This window comes from Callionymus lyra, chromosome 9 (assembly GCF_982586985.1).
Source record: "Callionymus lyra chromosome 9, fCalLyr1.hap1.1, whole genome shotgun sequence".
In the NCBI taxonomy this organism is placed as follows: Eukaryota; Metazoa; Chordata; class Actinopteri; order Syngnathiformes; family Callionymidae; genus Callionymus; species Callionymus lyra.
In genome coordinates this window covers 3,096,096-3,114,492 of record NC_141826.1, presented here as the reverse complement: position 1 = coordinate 3,114,492, position 18,397 = coordinate 3,096,096, and the positions used below count along the sequence as shown (strand labels likewise).

At 38.3% G+C, this 18,397-nt stretch overlaps 1 protein-coding gene and 5 non-coding genes across 6 annotated transcripts; all 6 read left to right on the top strand.

Annotated features, from left to right (window-relative positions):
- The first annotated feature begins 149 nt into the window (after positions 1 to 149).
- On the top strand, positions 150 to 17,924 carry polr1a (RNA polymerase I subunit A). The gene is made up of 37 exons (XM_087798807.1): positions 150 to 309; positions 403 to 511; positions 607 to 702; positions 1,464 to 1,613; positions 2,418 to 2,528; positions 2,604 to 2,689; positions 3,344 to 3,435; positions 3,640 to 3,717; positions 3,964 to 4,072; positions 4,202 to 4,343; positions 4,403 to 4,564; positions 4,690 to 4,812; positions 4,891 to 5,118; positions 5,311 to 5,418; positions 5,487 to 5,633; positions 6,758 to 6,949; positions 7,468 to 7,617; positions 7,702 to 7,885; positions 8,404 to 8,486; positions 9,020 to 9,178; positions 10,125 to 10,223; positions 10,293 to 10,445; positions 10,532 to 10,614; positions 11,332 to 11,497; positions 13,097 to 13,220; positions 13,979 to 14,079; positions 14,158 to 14,351; positions 14,460 to 14,627; positions 14,911 to 15,046; positions 15,121 to 15,275; positions 15,556 to 15,688; positions 15,768 to 15,866; positions 16,187 to 16,441; positions 16,513 to 16,713; positions 16,792 to 16,909; positions 16,973 to 17,137; positions 17,710 to 17,924. Exons 1-37 carry the CDS (start codon positions 233 to 235, stop codon positions 17,808 to 17,810), a joined length of 5,037 nt encoding a protein of 1,678 aa, XP_087654933.1. The 5' UTR covers positions 150 to 232; the 3' UTR covers positions 17,811 to 17,924.
- LOC148071481 (small nucleolar RNA SNORA5) lies at positions 5,783 to 5,917 on the top strand. Its single transcript, XR_015712883.1, has one exon. It is a non-coding gene; the product is annotated as a small nucleolar RNA SNORA5 (small nucleolar RNA).
- On the top strand, positions 8,814 to 8,948 carry LOC148071480 (small nucleolar RNA SNORA5). The gene has a single exon (XR_015712886.1). It is a non-coding gene; the product is annotated as a small nucleolar RNA SNORA5 (small nucleolar RNA).
- Positions 9,369 to 9,506, top strand: LOC148071479 (small nucleolar RNA SNORA5). Its single transcript, XR_015712882.1, has one exon. It is a non-coding gene; the product is annotated as a small nucleolar RNA SNORA5 (small nucleolar RNA).
- On the top strand, positions 10,898 to 11,032 carry LOC148071478 (small nucleolar RNA SNORA5). Its single transcript, XR_015712884.1, has one exon. It is a non-coding gene; the product is annotated as a small nucleolar RNA SNORA5 (small nucleolar RNA).
- Positions 11,523 to 11,660, top strand: LOC148071477 (small nucleolar RNA SNORA5). The gene has a single exon (XR_015712887.1). It is a non-coding gene; the product is annotated as a small nucleolar RNA SNORA5 (small nucleolar RNA).
- Positions 17,925 to 18,397: the final 473 nt, after the last annotated feature.

The window sequence follows — 18,397 nt, the reverse complement described above, 5'->3', positions numbered from 1 at the left end:
TATTGAGAAATATATATTTTACTTGTTTTTGAATAATGAACCCCCACACATTTATTAACACACAAGGGGAAATAAGCGACTTAGGTAGTAAATATGTTCTATATCTCCTCCCCCAATACTGTGGTAGTTCCGAAGGTCCCACATGAGGCTCGACGCACATGTGGTCCACACGAGCAGGTCTCTGGACATGTGTTGAGAAATGAAATAGGTAGAACTATCTGATCTCCACAAAATGATGTTTGGAAAGCAAATGCCATGGCGGCGTTTAGAAGGGATGACATTCGGCATGTACTCTGCCGAAGAGCTGAGGTGAGTGACTAGTTAGCTCCATGCTAAAACAACACAACTCTGGAACTTGAAACGAGGTTGTACTCAAATGTATTTCATGTTCTATTTGTGCAGAAAGTTGAGCGTTAAGGCGATCAACAACTGGAGGTTCCTCGATGGGGTAGGAAATATGGCCCCAAACGGTCTGTACGACTTGGCACTTGGTCCTGCGGACAATAAGGAGGTCAGCATGAACGCCATTAATTTTACAAAGAAATACAAGTATTCTAAAGCTTGTTGGATTCATCATTGTTTTAATATTCCATGTTGGCTCTTTAGGTTTGTTCAACTTGCTGTCAGGACTTTAACAACTGTCCTGGACATTTGGGTCATGTTGATCTACCACTGCCTGTGTACAACCCCTTATTTTTTGACGTAAGTACTGCTTTTTCCAAACCAAAAATGCAATGTCTCTTGCCTATAAAGTGTTTGAATTATCATGCTTGAGGGTTTCCTCCAAAAAATAGATGTTTTTGGAAAAACAAAACCAATGAAGGACAGGCAGTTGAACACGTGAGACGTGTTTATTCTAAAAGTATTTATTAAAAAAAAAAAGTGAATCGTTATCATCATGTATTATTTTACATCATTTTTACTAACTTTTGCCTCTAGGGAGCCATAGTTGTTTTAATTTCTCAGAGGAGATTATACAGTTTACAAGGGTATAAATGTAATGCATTATATGACTGATTTATAATATTCATACTGTCCTTTTTGGTTGTGTTTCACCAATAATATTAATAGTTTCACAAGTCAATTTCCAATGGTTGAGAAAAACAACATTTCCGCTCCCTCAGTGCCAAACAAGTTAAAAGAAAATAAACATAGGGGTCCAGTAATATTTCAAAAGCCACGTATATCACTTGGGGCTCCTTTCAGTGGTGTAAGACAATATCTCACGATGACTGAAGAGGATACAGCTGCCTATTAAAGGAGTTTTTAAAACAAATGAAGGCAGTTGTGACTTTGTCAAGATTATTGATGTGTTTAAATTCAAATTCATTACATTTATATTGTCAAAAAGTTGCAGTGTTAACATCCAGTATAACATTTTTCTTCCTGAAATGCTGTAAAACAATGTTTTTCTCATGAGTTGTGAGGTCTCATTAACGCGTTGTTCTTGTTTCCTAAAACAGAATCTCTACATGTTGATGAAATCGGTGTGTTTTGCCTGTAACTCCTTGACTTGTCCGAGAGCAGCAATGCACCTGCTGTCGCACCAATTAAAGTTACTGGAACATGGAGCACTGGAAGAAGTTTACCAGTTGGAGCATGTTCTCAATGTGGTCCGTACTTATTTAAATACAGCTAATGGTTGTTTTTTGTGCATGTATAAATTGTATTTTTGCAGTTGGGTATTGTTTTTGGTTGAAGGGTTACTTCCCCCCAAATTCCAAATAGGGCTGAATGATTAATTGCATTTGCAATATAATAGCGATATAAATTTTTAAAAAAAGCCACTTATATCGGAAAGTTTGCGATTTTATTAAATTTACTGTACAAGCGAGAGAGACATAAACACTCTGCTTTAACCAGTTGGAGATGCACTTAAATACCAGATAAACTGCAAAAATGTGCAGAATGAGTGACCAGTTTGCACTTTTCTTTACACTGCACTTAAGTTTGTTTGATTTTATTTTGTATTGAATAATAAATATGAATGTTTAAATCACACTTTTTAGCATGTTTTTGCAGGATTACGTATCTTAAAAAATGGCTAAATAATTTATCTTGACAATCGCAAAGAAATACATTTTACTGTTAAGTGAATTACTTATTGTATTACAGAAAAAAGCATAAAAAAGAGGACATTGAATAAAGAATTGCATATTTAATCGCAATTACATTATTCTTAATAATGGTTCAGCCCTAATTCAAACTTCACTTTGTTTCTACTAACCCTCAAGTCGACTAAGGGTTGGGATTATTTTCAGAGTAATCTGTTACTGTTTAGAGTTATAGGCAAAAATGTATGTTCATTTTAACGTAGCAAGTAAGTGCCCAGTGACTTACTTAATGTCAAAATCAAGTGTATATGTTGTATTTGTTTATATTTTGGATGCTAAAAATGTTTTTGTTTTATATTTTAGTGTCTGGAAGAGAATCCCAAAGCCAGTGGAGATGAGCTTGAACATGCTCTAAAAAAGTTTACAGATTCCATCATTGCCATTCAAAATGAAAAACACCAAAACACAAAACCGGCAAGTTTTTGATCAGCTTTCATCCAAGTATCATCTTTCAGTTCAGTAATAACGATCCTGATCCTGATTTTCCAGATCAAACGACTTGTTGAAAAGAAGATCAGCCTGATAAGGGACTTTTGGAAAATCCAGATAAAATCAAGGAAGTGCCCTTTGTGCAGGTAGCATGACAAAATTATTTTTTTCATAATACTGTGGTAGTATGGTCTCAACTAGTGTTTTTTATAATGGTAAGAAACGTGATGCAGGGGCAACGATACAATATTTATTGTGATACTGTACCAACAACAATATATTCTAGTATTGTCGAGTACTTTCCTCTGGTGTTGCAGAATAGATGGCAAGACACTTGACAACATCATAACTGCTTTAATTTGTTTTGAAACAAAAAAACGCCAGCAAACATCATCTTTAAAAGATGCAGGAGTCAACTGTATCCTCTTGTCCCCAGTCATCGGTGCGGTCTTGCAGGTTTTCAATGTCCATTTAGCTGTGAAGGATGTAATCACTGCGGCCATCTAGAATTTTTTTTTAAAACGCACATTATTGAACTATAAATCATTAAAAAACAATAGTAACATATAAAATATGATTTGCAAGCCAAAAAAGAAAATAAATATTAAAAATAGATTTTATATTTTCTAAATAAATTATGTCAAATATCGATACAGTATCGTGGGGGGAAAAAAATCTCTGTAACAATATTTTATAATCTCAACCCAACACTGTACTATATAAACAGTTATAATCCTTTTTATTTTAAATCATATATGTATCTGTGAAGATAATAATAGTATGTTTGTTTGTGTGTGAAGCTGCGGAAGTTTCAAAATCCGGCGTGAACACAACAGCAAGTTGTTGGTCACACTTCCTGCAAAAGCCATGGAATCTGAGTTCAACATTGACGGTAACGTATAAGAATTCTTTGTCACATTCACAATTATTTTTTGATAATTCTGTTTAAAAGACATTTGAGTCCTCAGTGCATTGAAATCCAATGAATTTATATTAGTATTAAATATGCAATGAAAGAGTTTTGTATAATAGCTGACAGCAAAAATGATCGTTATTTAAATATGAAATTCTGTTTGTTTATTTTGGTTTCCCTCAGATTTTATACCAGGGAAAAGAGCTTACATGACTGCAAGTAATGCACGAGAGCACATCATAAAGCTGTGGGAGAAAGAAGGTATTTCTACTTGTTTTTCAATCTGTGTCTTATCATTTTGAAGAAATTATTATTCTCTTTGTATTTAAACTTTTTACAAAAGCATGATGTAAAATAAACTTTAAGGTAATTAAGTTTAAAAAAAATAGAATCTATTGCATACTTTCGTAGCTGTTGTTTTTAATGCAACCTGTGTAATTTCTACTCAAAGTTCTAAAGGGGCCAGTCTGGAATTAATTATGTCTGATTTTACTCTTCCCTGTCCAGGTTTCTTCTTGAAGTGTCTTTTTTCTGGGCTGGTGGACGGATCGGAAGAAAAAAACAGTTTCAGCCCTGACCTCTTCTTTTTGGAGTTGGTAATTGTTCCACCGTGCAGGTACTAAAAATTTTAGCTTGATATTTTTGTATAATTTTCATTCCTAACCATTCTTGGTGAATAGAATGACAATTAAAAATAATGCCTTGACTGTTATTGCTGCTTGAGATGTCTCGTGTTACCTGCCAGGTATCGGCCAATCAACCGACTGGGCGACCAGATGTTCACAAATGGTCAGACAGTGAACTTGCAAGCTGTGTTAAAAGACTGTGAAATAATTCGGAAACTTCTCGCCCTGATGGCTGTTGATGAAAACGTGGAGCAGGAAGCGGTAAGATGGCGTTCTGGCTAAGTTTTGAGTGCAAACACTAATTCCATCAACTATCTTAGGGAACTGAGCTGAAAGACAAGACCTTTCTTAGTGGGATTCCTGGTAATTCATTAACTGATCAACTATACAACATCTGGATTCGCCTGCAGTCACATGTCAACATTGTCTTTGACAGTGAAATGGACAAGTTGATGACGGATAAACTCCCTGGAATCAGACAGGTACTTAAACCTATGTGTGTTTTCTATTCACTGATGAGCAGTCTGAGCTAAATGATATTGATAAGCTACGAGGTACATCTTGGTACGTTGCTGATTGGCTGACTGCTCCTGACGCTTCCTTCCAGATTCTGGATAAGAAGGAAGGATTGTTCCGAAAGCACATGATGGGAAAGAGAGTGGACTTTGCCGCCAGGTCTGTGATCTGTCCAGACATGTACATCGGGACCAATGAAATCGGAATACCCATGGTACACCTGAGCAGTGATTTTCCCTGCTGTTTTTTTTCCTTGAGCTAAAAAGACCAATCATTAAACCTTTTTCTTTAGGTTTTTGCCACCAAACTGACGTACCCACAGCCTGTTACTCCATGGAATGTGAAAGAGCTGCGGCAAGCCGTCCTCAATGGTCCGAATGTTCACCCTGGTGCCTCTATAGTGATACATGAGGATGGAAGAAAAACAATCCTATCAGCAACCAACTTTGCACAAAGAGAAGCAATAGCAAAGCAACTGTTGACTCCCTGCTCTGGCCCAGAAAAGATGCCCATGAAAATAGTAAGGGATGCTGTATTAGTTGAAATCAGTAATGCAGTGAAAAAAATAATTTATTGGTAGAGGAGTTAAACCATATATTCCAATATTATGCCACAAATATGAGCACTGATTAAATGCACAAACAAACGATAGTTCTAGTGTATATTTAAAGGTTCATAATTGACAAAAAAAAACGTTTGTTGAAATGTGCAGGTAAATCGTCATATCAAGAATGGAGATGTGTTGTTGCTGAACAGGCAGCCGACTCTCCATAGACCATCTATGCAGGCCCACTGTGCCCGGATTCTTCCAGGAGAGAAGGTAGGAAACTGATAGGTTTGCTGCTGAGAAGCATAACCTCCAACTTCACTTGGATGATCTAATTGCAGGTTCTACGGCTGCACTATGCCAACTGCAAGGCATATAATGCTGACTTTGATGGAGACGAGATGAACGCTCATTTCCCTCAGAGTGAATTAAGCAGAGCAGAGGCGTACACTCTGGTCAGCACGGACCAGCAGTACCTTGTGCCTAAGGTACATTTTCCTCGTTTGCTGTGTATGTGATCCATGGCTATGTGGCAGGTACTCATTTGAGCTAGTCATTCTCATTATGCTTTTAATTTCTTGAAGGCAAATGTTGGATTATTTTGAGGTGCTATGGAGGTCACTTGAAAGAATGTGGCTGCAGTCTTGTCAAATTCAGTGCTCCTTCATCTAGGGGTCACTGGCCAAAATGGCTGCTACATTGATGTTGTGGTTCATGGGCCCCTCTGTGCTTCACCGTGGCCTCTGGGGATAGAAATGTGCCACTCACAAGTGGTTATTTATAGTACGAATATGATATTTGTTTGTTCATATTGAACATGAAATGGAGGAGTATGTAATGTTGATTTAAAAACATTTAATTAACCCTTTACGTCGACTTCATGTGAACACCTCGTGTGTATGTGGACCGGTTTAAAAAGGGTAGACTAAATTATCTAGGTATCTAGCTGGGGATCTGGATACTTTTTGATAGCGAAACCATAATTTTGATACCAATGGTATAAGGTAAATTCTAACATAATGGAAAAAAACAAACTTGAGTAAAAAAAAATTCTCCAAAGGTCTAGTATTTCTACTTTTACCTACATGTTAAGGCACCTGCAAACAAGTAAACAAACTTTTAACTAGATGTTTTCTGTAGGAAAATGGATGGCTGCAGACCGCTCTTCTTAAATTGTTTCTGTTATTTGTGTATTTCTGTTGCCAGTTTTGACACGATTATCTTTTTGAATATGTTGCGTCATGCACTATTTGCAATAATCTTTCTGAATTGGAGCTTCTCTTTGGACCTCAGCGGTATTTTAAGGCGGTTCAAAAACACAACAAAGATTGATGTGAACATTAAATAGAAATATGTATCACTTGATGGTGGGTAACCAAACTTCGTGGCCATCTTGTGAACTTTCAACACTATGCATGTGAATCTGTAGGCATTACTGCCAAACACCTGCAGCGTTATCAAGTCCTGATCACCTACAGGTACCATAACTTGGTATGAATGATGTTTGAATGACGAAGCGTGTTTTGATTATTGGTACAACGGAAGCATTTCCCTCGGAGTCTCTAACATAGCCCTAAACCTAGCTAACCTTTTTTTGTGTGGATTTTAACAGGATGGTAAACCACTGGCTGGTTTGATCCAGGACCACATGGTGTCAGGCACCAGAATGACCATTCGAGGATGCTTCTTTACAAGGGATCAGTACACTGAACTGGTGTACAGAGGATTGACGGATAAACCGGGCAGAGTTAAACTGCTACCACCAGCTATTTCCAAACCTCAGCAACTGTGGACCGGAAAGCAGGTAAAACATGGTTTTCTCTCCGACTGCTGTGATGCTTAGATTTCAAGCTTGGTACTGTAATGGTTTTTATGAGGGAAAAAAGTACAAAAAATGGATTGTAACCAACAAACACAACTGTTATGGAAAAATATTGGAAAAATTGAAAGTCAACTTTTTTTTCTTTTTTTTAAACTTGAACAAAAACAAACGGACACATTGTTTTGTTTTAGAATTTAAATGGGATTTTTTTTTGTCTTTTGTTTGAATATTTTGAAATCTGTTGTCTGTCTATTTATATTGACCATATATTGGTATGGCTCCTCTGGGGCCGTATTGTTTCTGGATTTGATCTATCAGTGGTTTCTGTTACAATGTTGTATTTGTTTGATGGAAACCTCATTGTATCCCAGGAATTGCTGTATGATGCTTCGATGTCATGTTCATTCTAAACCCGTTTTTCAAAAGGAAATTGGATAATGGATATATTTTCTTTGAATAATAACTTGGCAGGATGTGACTGTATTTGTGCTGGATCGTAGGTGGTGTCAACCCTTCTCCTCAACGTTATCCCTGAGAAAGCTGTGCCACTGAACCTGGTGGGAAAATCAAAGATCCCTGGCAAAGCATGGATCAAGCATCCTCCCCGAGCTGTTCCTCGATACAAGCCAGAGGAGATGTGTGACTCTCAGGTACACCCACAGAGAATGTAAGAACAAACGTGGATGTAACTTGATAATATTAATGCATATTATTCTTCCTTGTCTCTGTAAAAGGTGATTATTCGTCAGGGGGAGTTGCTGGTAGGGGTCCTGGATAAAGCTCACTATGGCTCGTCGGCTTATGGGCTGGTGCACTGCTGTTATGAGCTTTACGGTGGAGGAACAAGTGGAAAGGTGCTCAGTTGTTTGGCCCGACTCTTCACAGCTTATCTTCAGCTCTACAGAGGCTTCACACTGGGTAAAGCTGTGCTTGTGTTCGCAAGCCTTGACTAAATGTTTGATCATCCTAAATCACAAAATTACAGTCAATCAGTTTCATTAAAACAATCTTCTGCAGCAGCTACTAAATGAAAACATTTAAATATCAGTTTTCTGAAAGAAATCAGAATATTAAACTCAAGGTTGTTTTTTTTAGCTTCTTTGCTTCAATCAAAGACAGTCATTATACATATTAAGCCTCCTTACCCCCCAAATCACCATAGGTGATTAAAAAACAAAAACTCTGGTGTCGAAGAGTTAAAAAGAGGGCAAACTTGCCAACAAAGATTACTATTGTTCAAGGTTTCCCCCTTGACATGAAAACAGAAAAGGCTTTTTACATCATGGATTAATAATATACTTTCTACCTAACACTTATTGTAACTTTATGAACTTTACTCAAGACACTTCTGTTTTGTGTCAGCATTTAAATTATAGTTTTCTGAAGTCTTTTACCTTGTGAAAACCTCTCCATGGTTTTTCATTGGTCGGCTGCAGGTGTGGAGGACATCCTGGTGAAGAAAGATGCCAACAGAAGGAGGAATAAGATAATTAAAGAGTCCTTGAAGATCGGCACAAAAGTAAGTACATATTTTTTATACAATAATGAGACACTGCTTTCAATGTTTTAATTAAAATGTATAGTAAAATGGGTAGCACTGTGGCATAGTTTGTGGCACCACCTCACATTAAGAAGGCAATTGGTTTTGCTTCCTGCTTTCTGTGTGGAATTTGTGTGTTTACTCCGGTTTCTTACCAAAGTCCAAAGACATACGTTGATTGACATCTTCAAATGATCTGTAATTTTCCAATACTTCATTGTGAATTCTAATTTCTGCTGTGTTTAAATTCCTAATGGCCAATATTAGATTTTAAGGTGCTATTGAAGTTACTTGAATGGATGTCGCTGCAGTCTTGTCAAATTCAGTGCTCCTTCATCTAGGTGTCACTGGCCAAAACGGCTGCTACATTGAAGTTGTGGTTCATGGGCCCCTCTGTGCTTCATCGTGGCCTCTGGGGATAGAAATGTGCCACTCACACATAGCACTATGAATCTTTTTGGTTGTCATCTCAAACTTATACCATAGTCTTTTGTACCCAATTTTCCTTTTAGGCCCTGCAGACAGCTTTTAACCTGCCTCCGGACGTTCTTCGAGCTGAGGCACAGAGCCGCTGGCAGGATGCTCATCTTAACCCAGACCAGAGGGACTTCGGCATGGCAGACCACAAGTTCAAAGAAGTGGCTAACCAAATTAACAATGACATTAACAAGGTATATTCATCCCAACTTTTGAAATATTTTCCCTGATACATACTTGTTATAAATGAAAAACAATTTAAAGAATAGCCAGTCAAGGTACTGCACGCATATTTGTCCATAAAACTTTATTGTGACCCCTAAAAAAAAATAATTAGATGACGATTCAAGTAATGATGCAGCACTAAATGTAATAGAACAAGATGGCAGCCATGTCAAATTCAGTGTTTCCTCTTCAGTGGATGTCACTGGCCAAAATGGCTGCCACAGTGAATTTGTAGTTCATGGGCCCCTCTGTGCTCTTCTACGGGCCTTTGGGGATAGAAATGTACTGCATACAAGCGGTAAGTGGAAAAGCTTTCAGTGTTTCTGAAGAATGCATGAAAACTATCTAGTGACAAGTTTTATTATTGCTAGAATGTTACTAGCTTTTACGTAGTTGACAATCATTTTGATAAATCTAAAATTACACTGTAATGCAACGGGTAACGCTTTTATAGTTTTGTAGAGCGACTACAAGCCTGTGGATGCCTCCATAGATTAGCATCAAGGAGCGCTTGTGAAAGAATTACTGTTTGCTTAAGCCTCTTATAAGCTGTTAAATACAATCAGAACGGAAGGAGAAATTGACAAAAGTCTTTAGTTAAAATCATTAACTGTAGCGGTTAGGGGTATATAGGATATAGAAGTTGTGTTTTGATTCTTCTAATAAAAAATGTACTGTATGTATGTTTTGAGTTAGGCCTATTGACCATCCATCCTGCTTATCACAGTTTGATGTATTTAGAGTAATGGTGGTCTGATGAAGCTTAATGAAGCAGTTTTTTTTATTTTCAGAGTCCACTAGATGGTGGTCTCTGCATCATTTTCCTTTTTTTGAACAATGTTCTAATGAAACATCACCTCTTTTTTAACATGACACTGCTTCATCAGCCCGTCAATAAATAAGAGTTTTTTTTAGGTTTGTATGCCTATCGGCCTTCACACTGCATTCCCAGACAACAACCTCCAACTGATGGTCCAGTCAGGAGCCAAGGGTTCTACAGTGAACACCATGCAGGTACAACTCTACTTCTGCCGTCATTTAACTTTGTTGTGTTCCTTCACCATGTCCATCTGCTTTGCTCAGATTTCCTGCCTGCTTGGTCAGATTGAGCTAGAGGGACGCAGACCCCCACTAATGCCCTCAGGGAAATCATTACCATGTTTCCAGCCGTACGATCCGTCACCTGGTGCTGGAGGTTTTGTGTCTGGAAGGTTCCTCACTGGAATCAAACCTCAGGTTCACCCTTTTCTCGCACTCTAATTTGCTATATCTGTGAGGCATGTATAGACAATTTCATAAACTTGACTCCTTGCTATGGGCAGGAGTTTTTCTTTCACTGCATGGCTGGCAGAGAGGGATTGGTGGACACAGCCGTGAAAACATCCCGATCAGGATATCTGCAGAGGTAACACTCACTTGGATACTTCTTGTAAGACTGAAAAACATGATTAAAATGTACTTAATATGAGGTGGGTGATTTCAAGAAGGCTATTCGTTCACTTCCAACATTGTGGAGATTGTATGTTTTCAGACTTTGGTAAGAAACCAAATGGTTGATTGAGAGCTCCAAATTTTCTGTAATGTTCCAAGACTTTGTTGTGGTTACTAATTTCTGCTGTGTTTGTGAAAGGCTTATCATAGATTTTGAGTTGCTATTGGGGTTAGTGGAAAGAATGTCGCTGCTAGTCTGCAGTCTTGTCAAATTCAGTGCTCCTTCATCTAGGTGTCACTGGCCAAAACGGCTGCTACAGTAAAGTTGTGGTTCATGGGCCCCTCTGTGCGTCAACTTGGCCTCTGGGGATAGAAACGTACCACTCACACATATAACTCATAAACATATAAATCATAAATATGAATTATTTTTTAGGTGTTCTAAAGCTTTTGTACATTTGTACTAACATTCAGGCCTTTCATTCATTTCAGGCCCAGTCTCACCAGTCTTAATATTATTGTTTGGACATCCTGTTACTTACTTAATCTTAAAGTCTTTAAAGGACAGTAACATGAACATTAATCTACTTGGATTGTCAATCACATATATGATGTGAAATCATGTGTATTAACAGAAGCTTTGAAAATAATAATTTAATTTTTCATTGACATTATTCTTCCTCCTGTTCAGATGTATAATAAAGCACCTGGAGGGTTTAGTAGTGCAATATGATCTGACGGTGCGGGACAGTGATGGATCAGTGGTTCAGTTCCTGTATGGTGAAGATGGCCTGGATATACCAAAGACTCCATTTCTGCAGCCTCAACAGTTCCCATTCATAGAGGACAACTACGAGGTAATACACATGTTGTCATTTTTATTGCAGCCTTGTCAAATTCAGTGCGTCCTCCTAAGTGGATACCACTGGCCAAAACGGCTGCTACATCGAAGTTGTAGTTCATGGGCCTCATGTATCACATGCATGATCATTTGGGGATAGAAATGTACTACACACAAGCAAATGATATGTAAAATGTGTTGTGTAATACACGTAACTTGCTTTGCTGCGTTTACCAACTCCTAATGTGCTTCTTCCTCCTATAGCTCAATATGGTGAACCTCTCCCTTTCCACGGGGGTTTTTCCCAATGCATTTAAACATGCCATTATAGAGCCTCTGCTCAAAAAAACAGGCTTGGACCCAACTGACCTCAGTAATTTCAGGCCCATTTCTAAGCTCCCTTTCTTGTCCAAGATCTTTGAGAAGGTGGTGTCTGAGCAGCTGTCTTTGTTCCTGGATCAGAACGACATCCATGAGAAGTTTCAGTCTGGCTTCCGTAAACATCACTCTACGGAGACAGCTTTACTGAAGGTGTCCAGTGACATCATGATGTCGGCTGACTCGGGTAAATTCACTGTTCTGGTTCTCTTGGATCTGTCCTCAGCCTTTGACACAGCTGATCACCAGATCCTGCTAAGTAGACTGAGGGATGAAGTGGGACTGTCTGGGTCTGTGTTACAGTGGTTCTCGTCATACCTTGCTGGGCGCAGTTTCCGTGTATCTGCCAATCAAATGAGGTCTGAATCGGCAGATCTGTTGGAGTCCCTCAAGGTTCTGTTCTGGGTCCTTTATTGTTTTTGCTGTACTTGATTCCCCTCAGTAAAATCATTCAGAGATTTCCAGATGTTTCTTATCACATTTTTGCTGATGACATCCAGCTCTACTGCTCTTTTGATCCAACTGAGCCCCAGAGGCTGAACAGCTTAGTCAATTGTTTGCTAGAAATCAAACAATGGCTGAGTGAAAACACTTTGCAGCTAAATGTGGACAAAACTGAAACTCTGGTGATTGCTCCTGATGATAAGGTTCCAGGGTTGAGTCAGTACTTGGGTGACTTAGGTCAGTCTGTCAAACTGAGCCTGAGAAACCTTGGTGTTGTATTTGATAAAGACATGTATCTAGTTCAACACTGCAGAAAACTGACCAGAAACTGTTTCCTTCAACTGAGAAAAAATCTCTAAACTTAGGAAAATGTTGTCGGAACATGATCTGGAGCTTGTAATCCATGTGTTTGTGTCTTCTCGCCTGGACTACTGCAACAGTTTATTTTCATGTCTTAACAAGAAGGAGCTGTCTCGCCTTCAGTTGATTCAGAACTCTGCAGCGAGAATTCTGACCCACTCACGGACCAGAGGAGAGAAATCCTTCCAGGCTGTTGCTCCTAAGCTTTGGAACGATCTTCCTCTCTCTCTGCGCTTGAAAACATTTTTATTCATGCAGGCTTTTCCTTGATTTTCTGAGACTCCTGTTGTGTTATCAGTTTTATCTTGCTCTTTAAAGTATATACTTTATTGAATGTTGTTTTGATTGTTTAAGCGCTTTGTGACCCTGGTCTGGAAAAGCGCTATACAAATAAAAATTACTTACTTACTTACTTACATATTTTGTCTTCCAGGTGATCCAGAAATCCCAAGGCTTAGATGAAATGGTTGCCCGATTAGACCCACAGATCGCCAGCCAACATTTTGCCACTGTGCAGCGTTGGCTGGCAAAGAGAGCCAAAGCTTGTCCTCGGACAGGTATAGTGGCAAATTATTTTGACCATGATTACGATCTTGATTCTGGTTTACTTGTATTGGTTTCCTTACATGTCTTAATTTATGTTTTTCAAGTTTAATTTTCGGACTGTATTATTCTAAATAGTTTTTACTCTCGGTTTACTCTCGTCTGCGTTATTGTGGGGATTATCTTATAAACGAAGTCCATGTAATGGTGACCACTTAATTTTTTCCCTTGTCAATTACATGTTGAGGCTTAATATTCCCTCCTTGCACTCATTTTATCCCTTTCCCAAACCCTAAATAACATTTCTCACATTCTCACACAGTTTATAAAATCTCAAAAACCAAATACAAAACAAACTACATTTGTTCTTAATATAAAGAGAAGCACTTTCATATTTGATTAGAGAAAGCATTTGCTCATTTCTTTTTTGTAAACGCCAGAAAAATTACGTTTCTTTAAAAGATATATAATTGTTCCTACAATCTTGTAATTTATCGTATTGTCACCCATATATCGTGATACGCATCGTATCGCTAGAATCCAGAGCCTCTTTGTCAATCAAGATACAGTACACAGCGCTTTGATGTTTGCTGACCAAATCGGGGTACAAAAACAGTGCGCTGATTTATACATTAGGAAGAAATCATAGAGTCATAGATGTTGATTATTTTTAAATCTATCTTTTAAATATGCAGTATAGTAAATGTGCCAAAAAAACTAAACAAAATGTGATTGACAACTGTACTAATATTTGATGCTTATTCTCTGACAGGAGCATTTCTATTATTTTCCCAAAAGAAGCTGGCCGAATTGAAAGCGGGTGATTTTAGCACAGTGCCAGACGACAACGGTAGAAACGCTGTTGCTAGTGAGGTACGAACATCTACAAAAAAACTTTTGACATTGCTGATCATCCCTTTAATGTTCACCTGTGCTATTTTGTCACAACAGATCATACAGCAATGGTGCTCTCTTGAAGAAAGCAGCAAGTCAAAATACATCAGGAGGTCTTTGCATTGCCCTGATCCTAGTCTGGCTCTGTTCCGGCCCGATGTGTGTTTCGGTTCAGTTTCTGAAAACTTCCATGACAAAACAGAAAAATACCTACAGAGCAGAACTAGTGGAGGCAGGCTGGAGACGGAGAGGTAATATACACGTCATTTGAGCGTTTGGTTTTGTGTACATTTTGCACAGAAGACAATATAGGTTGAATGACTGATGATATTTAAGAAATTTCTCCTCCACATTTGCAGGCTTCGTCAGTTGTTTCACTACAAGTGGCAGCGCTCACTGTGTGATCCGGGGGAAGCAGTGGGCCTCCTGGCTGCTCAGTCAATTGGTGAACCATCCACTCAAATGACCCTCAACACGTTCCACTTTGCTGGCAGAGGGGAGATGAATGTCACACTAGGAATTCCACGGTAACTATAGATGGATACTTAATTGACTTTTGTATGTTAAATTGATTAACCTTGGTTCATTTGTCCAAACCCACAAATATAACCCATTTAACATTTAATGTTCTTGACGTATTAACCACCTTTAATTGGTTATAAGAAGACAAAAAATTAAAATGGCAATATCTAATTTAAAATCTTAAAATTTACAATTCAATTCCTTTAATGTGTTGATTCATTTTTTAAAATACTCTACAGTTCAGAAACTTTGACTCAGTTTCTAGTTTAATATTTCTGTCTATTTCAGACTGCGTGAAATCCTGATGGTGGCCAGCGCCAACATCAAGACTCCAATGATGAGTGTGCCTGTGCTCAAAAACAAAAAAGCACTGAAGAGGGCGAAGGTTCTACGCAAGCAACTCTCCAGAGTTTGTCTTTCTGAGGTGAACACTTGTCATGCAATATGTGTCGTGTTGTGTGTTTGCTCTGCTTTAATTTGCATGTTTTGGGGTTTCAGGTGCTGCAGAAAGCGGATGTGGTTGAGACACTGCGCATTGAGGGCCACAACAAGCACCGGGTGTTTAAAGTCAGCTTTCACTTCTTGCCGCCAGAACGTTACAACGAAGATAAGCTTCTGACGCCTCATCAGATCCTACGCTTCATGGAAACCAAGTATGCAAGTCTTTTGGACAGGCTCCACATGAATGGCTTAAATGTTTCTCCATTTATTTGAACACATTTCAATTATGTTAAATTTTGACAACATTAAATAATTGATTCCAACAAGAATACAATTGTAAACCTGTTTTATATCGATGGTATTTTATTCATATTGCATGACAAATACCTTCAAATAATATCAACAAGGAATTTCTTGAATAATCGTATATAGAGGTCAGATAAAAGCCTTTTTACTCAACAAATGGTGCCTTTCTTCTGCTACTTTTGTCAGATTTCTCCATATTCTCCTGGAAACCATTAAAAAGCGTAATGCCAAGTTGGCCTCCATTACTGTAGAAACAAGAAGGGCCGCCCTCGGAGATGATCAAGCTCATGCTGGCAATGTGGTGGCTTCAGAAGACATGGTTAGGCGTGCCTTCTCCTTTTTTCTATGATTTATTTATTTACTTTTTTTTTCAAGTAACATATTTTATTCCAATTCAGGGAGAGGAAGAATGTCCAGGAGAGATAGTCGACGACTTGGGCACCGAAGGTGATAAAGATGCATCCGAGGCAAAACAAAAAGAACGACAGCAGGAAGAGGTGAGAAAGGATTTTAAAGCCAGATTTACATTAAACATTTAAAAATATAAAAACAGTTTTCTGTTATTTTTTGCCCCATCTTCAGTCATACTTTTTTATTTCACTAGTATTTACTTCATACATTTCAATTACTTGCATAATCTTATTTCCTGAATACATTTTTTCACTATCGAAATACAGTGACCACAATCGAAGAGTTTAACTCACAAGAAAATAAGTTTCAGATTAAAGTTGATATGTAGTGTATTGAGATTTGTTTCTGATTTCACATTTACTTAGTCAGTAAAGCACTAAAATCCAGTTCTGTCTTTTGTCATAAGGTGGATTACGAGAGTGAGGAGGACAGAGGTGAGAAAGATGAAGATGAGCCGGTAGATGAGGAGATGAAGTCGGATAATGAAGAGGATAAGGCAGCGGATTCCCAAGCACAGACCACAACTTTAAACATGGATCAGCTTCCCGATCCCGAGGTCTCTCAAGCATCAAATGAACAGATGAGGGTGAATTCTGTCTTGCAAACAAGCCCTTTAATCGAGGGCTATCGTTACGATTCTGAGCAGGAACTCTGGTGTGAGGTAAACTATCCCTTTCTGGCCATTCCTGGAATAGCAATGTCAAAAACATAATTGTGTCTAAACATTAATAGGTGGAGCTGGCCTTTCCGTTGAGTAAAGTGCACTTTGACCTCACCTCTTTACTGACAACACTGGCCCAAAATGTCATTATTATGGAGACTAGAGGGCTGACCCGCTGCCTGTTGAATGAAACCACCAACAAGACGGGTGAAAAGGAGATGGTGCTCAACACAGAGGGAATCAACATGCATGAAATATTCAAACACAGTGATGTACGTATAAAGTGGATGGCAGAAGGTAGTAAAAAGTAAATGTTATACTGACAGGTGTTTGATTTCTCCTGCCTGCAGATTTTGGACGTGAACAGGTTGTACTCTAACGAGGTTCACGCCATGGCCCAGACCTATGGCATAGAGGTGGCTCTGAAAGTCATCGAAAAGGAGATAAAAGATGTGTTTGCTGTTTACGGTACAGAGATGCACACTCTTTTTGTCAGATTGTTTTTTTTTTACATGCGTGTGTTCTCTACAGGCATTGAAGTTGACCCGAGACATCTGTCACTGGTCGCCGATTACATGTGCTTTGAGGGTGTATACAAGCCTCTGAATCGACATGCCATCCTCTCCAACTCCTCTCCCCTGCAGCAGATGACATTTGAGACCAGCTACAAGTTTCTTAAACAGGCTACGATGCTGGGTAAATGAAAAATACTGGAGACAAATATTCTTTACTTTTCCTTCATCATCTTTTGTGATGAACATTCTCAAGAGCATTGTCTTGGAACAGTAAGGCTTATTCAAAAATGATCTCAAGTAGTTACAATTGAGACTACTTATAGTAATATTTGTTTACTGTGTAATAACCCAGTCATTTTGCTCCTCATTTGCTGAGGGTTTCTCTTGATTTCATTAACAAAGGCACATTTCAAACCGTCTTGATACCGTTGCGTATATTTTGTGGTAAATTCACTCTAATTTAATTTGCTCAGTTCAAAATAAGAACATAGTTTATGATTATCCATTCAATATTGAGTGTAAAAAATGTAACCCCTGTTGTGATAAATTGTGAAACTGTATGTTAACCTCAGTGTGATATTTACAAGACTTGACTTGCATCTTTACATAATTTAACATGCATAAAAATATACAATTACTGTATTTGACTTCTCAAATGGTCGATAGTTGTAGGTTAATGTGTATCAGAACAGCCCTTTACCCAGTTGTCTCATGTTTTGTTTTGTTCTTTACTAAAATGGTTCTTGTTTGCAGGGTCCAGAGATGAGCTGTCATCACCCTCAGCCTGCCTGGTGGTGGGAAAAGTAGTCAAAGCTGGCACAGGACTGTTTGATCTCAAACAACCGCTACAATAATGTATATATGCCTGGATGCAAGAAATATTTTTTTATGACTTAAAGCTGTTAACATTATGTTGTGATTGTACTAAAAATGTTTAACATATTAAACATTCTTGCACAAATGTGAAGCTGGATACTTCCTTACTGAATGAAACTGAGATGCCATGTCTTGCATCTGTTAGCCCACACCTCAGGTTTTAGTCATGCATCATTTATGATTTGCTGATTCATCATGTTAAGTCAGCTTAACATATGGAGAGTGTGTGAGGTGGTTTGTCTTGCCAATTAAATCTTTTTTAGAAATCATGTAACAGTAAACACTTTTAAGGCAATTATATACGAGTTTTAAAAATGGTGAAATATGGGTGCGTGTGCATGTCATATCCTAGAAATCAGTTTCCCAAAACACTTGACAAAATGAATTGTACATTGGCATGTACACTACTGGTGTCTCAGTGGAGGTTTTTTTGGGGGGGTGAGGCACATCTGGATCAATTCAGAGGAAATGAACACATGGGACAGTAGAGAGCCATGAAAATTAGAATTTAATATATATTAAATAAGGATGACCTCCCTTTAAAATCTATGAGGCCCATAATCAC